The sequence below is a fragment of the Trichechus manatus genome, unplaced genomic scaffold (genome assembly GCF_000243295.1).
Source record: "Trichechus manatus latirostris isolate Lorelei unplaced genomic scaffold, TriManLat1.0 scaffold00033, whole genome shotgun sequence".
NCBI classification, from domain to species: domain Eukaryota; kingdom Metazoa; phylum Chordata; class Mammalia; order Sirenia; family Trichechidae; genus Trichechus; species Trichechus manatus.
Window position 1 is genome coordinate 6,312,251 of NW_004443969.1, and position 8,199 is coordinate 6,320,449.

The 8,199-nt window shown below is 41.7% G+C and overlaps 1 protein-coding gene across 1 annotated transcript in view; it reads right to left on the reverse strand.

The window, feature by feature from the left end:
- The window catches only part of NCKAP5 (NCK associated protein 5), a 739,553-nt gene that overhangs the window by 62,625 nt on the left and 668,729 nt on the right, over positions 1-8,199 (reverse strand). Inside the window, exon 10 of the mRNA XM_012555176.2 lies at positions 5,759-5,947. Within this exon, the coding sequence (XP_012410630.1) occupies positions 5,759-5,947 (189 nt within the window). The remainder of the gene's footprint in view (positions 1-5,758; positions 5,948-8,199) is intronic.

Below are 8,199 nucleotides of genomic sequence, written 5' to 3' on the forward strand. Positions count from 1 at the left end.
CATATGTAAAGCAGCTGGGCATTTGTTGTTAGAACCGTATAATTATTAACCTCCTAACTTAGAAAGGTCTTTTTCCTGTCCTTCATGCTTTCCCAAATGCAGCTTCAATTTCTAAAAAGTGTACATTATGGATTAATTAATAGGAAAAATACATTCTACACAGAGATTTCATATTTTTCCTCATCTGTGTTAGCAAAGAAACCAAAGGGCCAAGGAGGAAACTAACAATTACTGAGCATCTACAGTGTACAAGCCACTTACAGAGTGAATCCACTTTCAGAACCACACCATGAGGGAGACATCATCATTCTCATTTTGCTATGGAGGAAACTGAGGTTCAGAGAGATTAGCCTGTTTAAGATCAAGACCTAGAGTGAGGATTTGAACTCCAGCTTCCCTGGCTCTTCCTATGACACTCTGTTGCTTCTGAGTCCATTCAAAAGGGGCCATGCAGACCATCTAAGAAGAATCAATTGGTCCCAACCACTTGGAGTAAAGGAGAATGAAGAACACCAAAGACATAAGGAAAGTAGCAGCCCAAGAGCAAGAATGGGCCACATAAACCAGAGACTTCATCAGCCTGAGACCAGAAGAACTTGATAGTGCCTGGCTACCACCAATGAACGTCCTGACAGGGAATACAACAGAGAGTCCCTGATAGAGCAGCAGAAGGATGGGGTGCAGAACTCAAATTCTAGTAAGAAGACCAGACTTAATGGTCTGACTGAGACTGGAGGTATGCCGGAAAGCATGGCCCCTGGACTCTCTATCAGCCCAAACTAAAACAATTTCCGAGGCCAACTCTTCAGACAGGGATTGGACTGGACTGTGGGACATAAAGCGATACTCGTAAAAAGTGTGCCTCTTAGTCAAGTAGATACAAGAGACCAAAGGGGCAGCTTCTGTCCAGAGGTGAGACGGCAAGGCAGAGAGGGTTAGGAGCAGGGTGAATGGTCATGGGGAATCGGGTGGAAAGGAGGAGTGTGCTGTTGCAGAATGAGGTGAGTAATTAGGGTCACATAACAATGTATGTAAAAAAATTTTGCATGGGAGACTAACTTGAAATGTAAACTTCATTTAACTACAATAAAATAAATAAATAAATAAAAGCTTAAAAAAAAAAAAAAATAAAAAAGTGGCCATGCAGAGATTTGAACTCAGGCTGTCTGGCTCTAGAGCCTGCACTTCTACTCAGGATGCTAAGCTACCAGAGTCAGGCTTAGTCTCGCTTCCCCCTTCTCTACTAATCAGTTGATAACAGAGATCACACATTATCCCTGCACCCCTCTCCTGAATGGCATTTGCACGATTTAATAACAAACCAGCACTTAGGGAAATTAGTGGGATGTGGAGGCTGACCTAGTTACTTTTCCAAAAGGCCATATGATTAATGTATTAATGTGAAGGATTCCAGTGGGTGAATATGATGGTTTCAGAGATGCAGCCTTTACCAACCTTGGCTATGATGATAGCTCACGTTGGCATTTCCACACTAGAACGCACCCTCTTCCCCCAGAACTCTGCACACCAATCACGTGCACATATCCAGAGCACCACGTGCTGAAGCTGAAAAAGTGTCAGAAGCCTCCTTTGGAATCTGGGCTTTTTAGTAAGCTGTGAACATTTGCTTACGTCTAAGACATTTTCATCAAAATCACGCTCGTTATCAACAACATGCATATGTTTATTTTTTAGTCAAATAATATATTTTCTTTAGAAAATTCCCAGTGTCAGAAGATGGTGGGGGTAGACGCTCTTTGGCGATGCCTCCCCTCTTCTCCTGCACCTTTGAAAACTTCAGAACAGGAAGAAATCCCATTAGTGAGCCTGGGTATTATAGACCAACCAGTGAGTAGGCAGCCACAGCTTGGTATTTTAAGAATTTCCATGATCCTGATAGTCACATTCACAATAAAGCAGAGAAGCCAGGCAAAAGTATCCTGCACAAGCTCAGAAAAGGCAGATTTGTTCAACCCATACAAGAGGTGCTCAGCCCCTGCCACCCAGCTCCTTGCTGCCCCTCCAGGGTCTGCCCAGGCTGTGGTTTAATTCACGCCAGAGTCAGAGGCTGACATCCCCCAGAACCCCGGCTCACAGCCCTGTGGGATTAGCCACATTTCCCAGTCAGTCTTCCTCAGGAGGTCATGGTATTAAGTAACTTGAGAAAAGTTGGGCCAATCTTGAAACTTAAAAAGAAAAACAAACAATAAGTATGACGTCCCTGTGAAAGAGACGGTGGGGAGGGGCTCGTGTTTCTTTTTTTTTCTTTTTGTTGTACTTTAGATGAAGGTTTACACAACAAATTAGCTTCTCATTAAACAGTGCACACATTGTTTTATGACACTGGTTAACAACCCTATGACATGCCAACAGTCTCCCTTCTCAACCTTGGGTTCCCTATTACCAGCTTTCCAGTCCCCTCCTGCCTTCTCGTCCTCGCTCTTGGGCCGGTGTGCCCCTTTAGTCTCGTTTTGTTTTATGGGCCTATCTAATCTTTGGCTAAAGGGTGAACCTCAGGACTGACGTCATTGCTGAGCTAAAACGGTGTCTAGGGGTCATACTCTCAGAGTTTCTCCAGTCTCTGTCAGGCCAGTAAGTCTGGTCTGTTTTTTGTGAGTTAGAATTTTGTTCTACATTTTTCTCCAGCTCTGTCCAGGACCTTCTGTTGTGATCCTGGTCAGAGCCGTCAGTGGTGGTAGCCGGGCACCATCTGGTTGTGCTGGACTCAGTCTGGTGAAGGCTGTGGTAGTTGTGGTCCATTAGTCCTTTGGACTAATCTTTCCCTTGTATCTTTAGTTGTCTTCATTCTCCCTTGCTCCTGAAGGGGTGAAACCACTGAAGTATCTTAGATGGCTGCTCACAGCCTTTTAAGATCCCAGATGCTACTCACCAAAGCAGATTATAGAACATTTTCTTTATAAACTATGTTATGCCAATTGAGCTAGATGTTTCCTGAGACCATAGTCCCCACAGCCCTCAGCCCAGTAATTGATCCCTCAGATAGTTTGGATAGTTGGTGTTTCTTGAAGGCAGCTTCGTCCTTTGCTGGGAAAAGTTGGAAGAGAGTGGCTCTAGGGGGGAAATGCAGTTGATTAAAAGATGCTAGTGATCAGGGAGGGGCTCGGGTTCAATGCCCACCAAAAAAACACCAAACCAGTTGCCGCTGAGTTAATTCCAACCCAGAGCAACCCCTTGTGTGTCAGTGTGGAACTGGGCTCCACAGGGTTTTCAGTGGCTAGTTTTTCAGAAGTAGATCACAAGGCCTTTCTTCTGAGGCACCTCTGGGTGGATTTCAACCATCAACATTTCAGTCATTAGCTGAGTTCTTAACCATTTGTGCCACCCAGAAAACCAAAACCCATTGCCGTCGAGTCAATTCCGACTCATAGCGACCCTACAGGACAGGGTAGAACTGCCCCATAGGGTTTCCCAGGAGCGGCTGGTAGATTTGAACTGCCGATCTTTTAGTTAGCAGTCGTAGCTCTTAACCACTGTGCCACCACTCCTTTAATGCACACAGTCCTTCTTTATTTCTTGTCTGGACAATAGTTTTACAAATTTTTAAAGAAATGCCATTCTTCGTATTGATGGGGACAAAGGGCAAAGTGATCGCCAAAATTGAGACAAATCCTCCAAACTTTAAGCTCACTTGGTAAGCCCAGAATAGCAGAATGGTTGAGGGAAGGGTCTGAAACCAGTGCCCAGCTCTGCCACTTACTAGCTGTGAGATCCTGGGCCAGTTACTTCTCAGTGCCTCAGTCCTCATGTGTAAAATGGGGGATTAGAATAACCTACTTAATAAGGCTGTTGTGAGCATTAAATGAGTGAACGCTTGTACGGTGCTTAAAGCTGTGCTCCACGTGGTAATGACTCATTAATTAGAGCCAAGTTCTTCACTGTAGGGTGGGTTAGCGCACTTCATGCAGCCTTCTTTCCTGTTTCTACACAAAATGATATTAAAAAAAAAACTTGTGTACTAGAAGAGAGCCATTAATCATATTTATTATTATACACGTCAATACTGTATTCATATTCAAATTCACTTTACATGAGTTCAAGATGAAAGCTAATACCAGTTGAGTATCTGGCACATGGTAAGAACTGTAGAAATGTTCCTTGAATAACATAAATTAAAAATATCTTCTGGGGGCTGGATTCACACAGGGGCTTGGACACAGTCTAGTTTGCTAGGTCCCTGAGAATCAGGACTTTTCACTGTGCGATGCACCAGGTATACCTGGTACTCCATTGCCATTCTGAGAAACAGCCCTATTAAATCTCCACATGATGACACCTGAGTGCGGATGAAGTGTCTTAAGAAAGTTCTTTCCTCTCTTTCAGGGGAGAAGTTTCCTTAGAATATCAGGAACTGCTCTAATTGGAAGAATTTCAGCCAAAAAAAAAAAAAAAAAGACAGAGCGTGAGAGAGAAGTGTGAGAGTGAAAAGCGCAGAGCAAGGGGCTCTGGAGCCAGTGATAGTAACAAAGAGAGGAAACATCTCTGATCATCTCCCCAGGTAGGAGCCAGGCTCTCACGGTCGCTGTTCAGAGCTCCGGACAACTCCTTAGAGGGAGCAATTTTGATAATGCGCCAGTCTCCACACTTTCCATTAGAAAGCTGAGTCCAAGGGAATAAGCTCTAAATTTAAGCTTGAAATCTTTTTCTGAGTTCTTTTTCAGGGTATATCAAAGCTACTCCCTCACCAGTATTTTCTAAGAGTTACAAAATTTTTCTGGTTTCTCTGCTTCTGAAATCTTAAAATTAAATTATATAAATGATAGACAAATGATCTCCAAATATTGATTCGAAGTTTCTGTTCTTGCATACTCTTTGCTTTTCTCCAACACTGGGAAATTACTAAAATAGTGTGCGAAGATGTTTGTCCAGAGAATGGGAGAATCTTCAGCTAGGTAAGCTGACTTTGCAGATGGGAATCATCTAGCAGTAGGAGCTATTTAAAAACCTGGTAAAGGAACACCTAGAAGATTGGTGGAGATACATCCACCTTTACTGAAGCTGTGATTCCTATCTTCTATCATGGTACTTTCTCTCTCTACTACGTTGCCCTCCAAATTATAGTTAGTGTTTCATGAGGCGACAGCATTGAGTAGAGGAGGTCAGTATAATACATGCCATTCTTGAGCAGTAAATTCCTACAAAAGAAATGATACTCCCAAAACTTTTGGCCATTTTTCCTGGGATAACTCACCGCCCTTCTTATTCTCTAGAACAAAACTTCCTTTAGAATTTTTATGGGGTTCTTCATCTGGAAAGGCTTGGTGAGTGGCCTTGTTCACTATTTATAGGAGGCATTAACAAGTCTATCACAGCAATGGACAAGGTACGAAAAACTAATTGGAAATGTCTGAGGTGGTCTGAAGGGCGGTCGGTCCCATCAGGCCAGGGCTCTATATTTCAGTTTGATCTAAATCTGTGACCTCAGTGGCCTCCACCAAAGCACAGAATGGAAATGTTCTTCTCTCAAACTCCCTCCCAAGGTGACAGGGTCGTTTTGGGTCCAATCATCATTTTACTCCTTACTTGCTGTGTAACCTCTGGCAAGTAACAGCCTTTGTGAACCAGTTTCCTCTTCTGTATAATAGGAAGAATGATACCTCCTTATTTGGTTTTTGTAAGGAATAAATGAGTAGGTACTCAGCCAATGGTCCGTTCCTCCTTACCCCTCCCTCCATGACCACACCCTACTAGAAAAGGATGCTTTTCTGGTTCACTGAAGTGCCTTGAGCGGCGGTCTTACCCTTTTCCCGGGGGTCTTCCCATCATGCCACGTGTAGGAGGAGCCGCTGGAGTACTCACTGCAGGTGCTTGACAGAGACAGCTCACTGCTGCTGCAGCTGTTTCGAGGACAGAGATGACTAGGGACAGCGACCCCCAAGCCAGGGCATTTCAAGGCGGGAGTTCCTGACTTTGCATTCAGCTGGTGTTCCTGAAAAAGTAGGACAGCTCTGAGCAAGGGCTTTGCTTAGGAGTAAATACCAACTCAACTTCACACCAAGGAGGAAGGAGACATAGCATAATGATTAGAAGCACAGACTTTGGAGTCAGACAGATTATAGGTTCAAATTTTGGCTCTGTCTCTTACTCTGTGGGTATGGGGAAATCATTTAATCCCTTAGAACCATATTTTCCTTTTTAAGGGGACTAATGATAATACCACCTACCATATAGGGTTATTATAAGGACTAAATGAGGTTCTAGAAGTACATAGCACAGTGTCTGGCCTACAGTAGGAGCTCAATTATTACAAGCTACCATTATTATCTGAAAGGTTGGAGGTTCGCATCTATCTAGAGGCACCTCAGAAGAAAGGCCTGGTGATCTGCTTCTGAAAAAGTCAGCCAGCAAAACTCCTATGGTGCACAGTTCTATTCTGACATACACGGGGTCACCATGAGTTGAAGTCAACTCAACAGCAACCATTTTTTATTTTTTTTCTTACCATTATTATTAGGCAAAAGTATCACAATGGTGGTTTCTCATTTTACCCAGTCATACCAGTGGAAGAATCAGATCAATATCAAAACATGACTCTAATGCCACAAAAAGAAGACGACAGGGTAAAACTCTACATTAAGCATCTTTGGCTATAAGGTTTATGAGCATGAGCACTAGACTGGGGGTCTAGTGGCCTGGATCTCAGGCTCTGCCATTAGCAATGAGACAAGGAGCAAAGAAAGCCTTCAACTTTCATGGATTTTAATGTCTGTATTTGTAGGGTGAAGTAGCTTTATCAAATCACACCTATGGTCCCACTAGTTCTAACAGCATTATTCTAAATCAGGATCAAATGCCCATAGCATATCTGTGACACCTTACAGAAAGCCATATACAGTGGAACACAAAACTCAGGTATCATGAGTTTCCATTGTAAAAGACAATAGGACTTTTCATATTCAGTTGGCTGTCCAAATTGTAGAGGACCCTCACATCAAATTACTGTATTTTCTGCAAATAACACACATTTATACTTTTTTGCCAACTGCGCCCTCCCCACGTGAGGTGATTTTGTAAGTGCTATGCTAATTTTTTTTTACATGCTGCCGTAAAAAAAAAATCAGCATAGCGTGCTTATGAAAATACCTTGAGGGGGGAGGGAGCAATTGGCAATAAAACCTGTAACGTGTTATTTGCATAGAAGTACAGATCTTTACATATAGAAAATCCCAAAGAATCTACAAGAAAACTTCTAGAGCTAATAGAAGAATTTAGTAAAGTTGCAGGGTACAAGATCAACTAACCAAAATCATTTGGGTTTCCATACATTAGCAATAAGAACTCTGAAAGGGAAATTAGGAAAACAATTTTATTTACAATAGCATGTAAGAGAATAAAATATCTAGCAATAAATCTAACCAGGGAAGTGAAGGACATACAATAAAAACTATAAAACACGTGAAAGAGATTAAAGAAGGCTTAAATAAATGGAAATATGTTCCATTTTTATGGATTGGAAGACTTAATATTGCTAAGATGTCAATACTACATAAGTAATCTATAGATTCAACGCAATCCTGATCAAAATTCCAGCAGCCTTCTTTACTGAAATAGGAAAACCAGTCCTGAACTTTATGTGGAATGGCAAGAGGCTTCGAATAACTAAAGTAATGTTGAAAGAGAAGCACAAAGTAGGACTTAACACTTTCTGATTTTAAAACATACTGTACAGCTACAGTAATCAAAATAGCCTGGTACTAGGATAAAAACAGACACACACACCAATGGAATAGAATTGAGAGTACAGAAATACATTCACACGTCTATGGTCCACTGATTTTTGCCAAGGGTGCTAAGTCCATTTGATGGGGAAAGAAGAATCTCTTCAATAAATTGTGCTGGGAAAATTGGATTTCCACATGCAAAAAAATGAAACAGGATCCATGCCTCATACCATACACACAAATTCAAAATGGATTAAGGACCTAAATGTGCAAACTAAAACCATAAAATTCTTTAGAAGAAAAAGTAGGGGCAACACAGTCAGGCCTAGCTTTTAAAAATGGATTATCTAATATAATAACAAAACCACAAACAGCAAAAGACAAAATAAATAAATGAGACCTTATAAAAATTAAAAACTTTTGTTCATCAAAAGACTTTACCAAAAAAGTGAAAAGACAAGCCACAGACTGGGAGAATATCTTCAGAAACCATATATTCAACAAGAATCTAATAACCAAA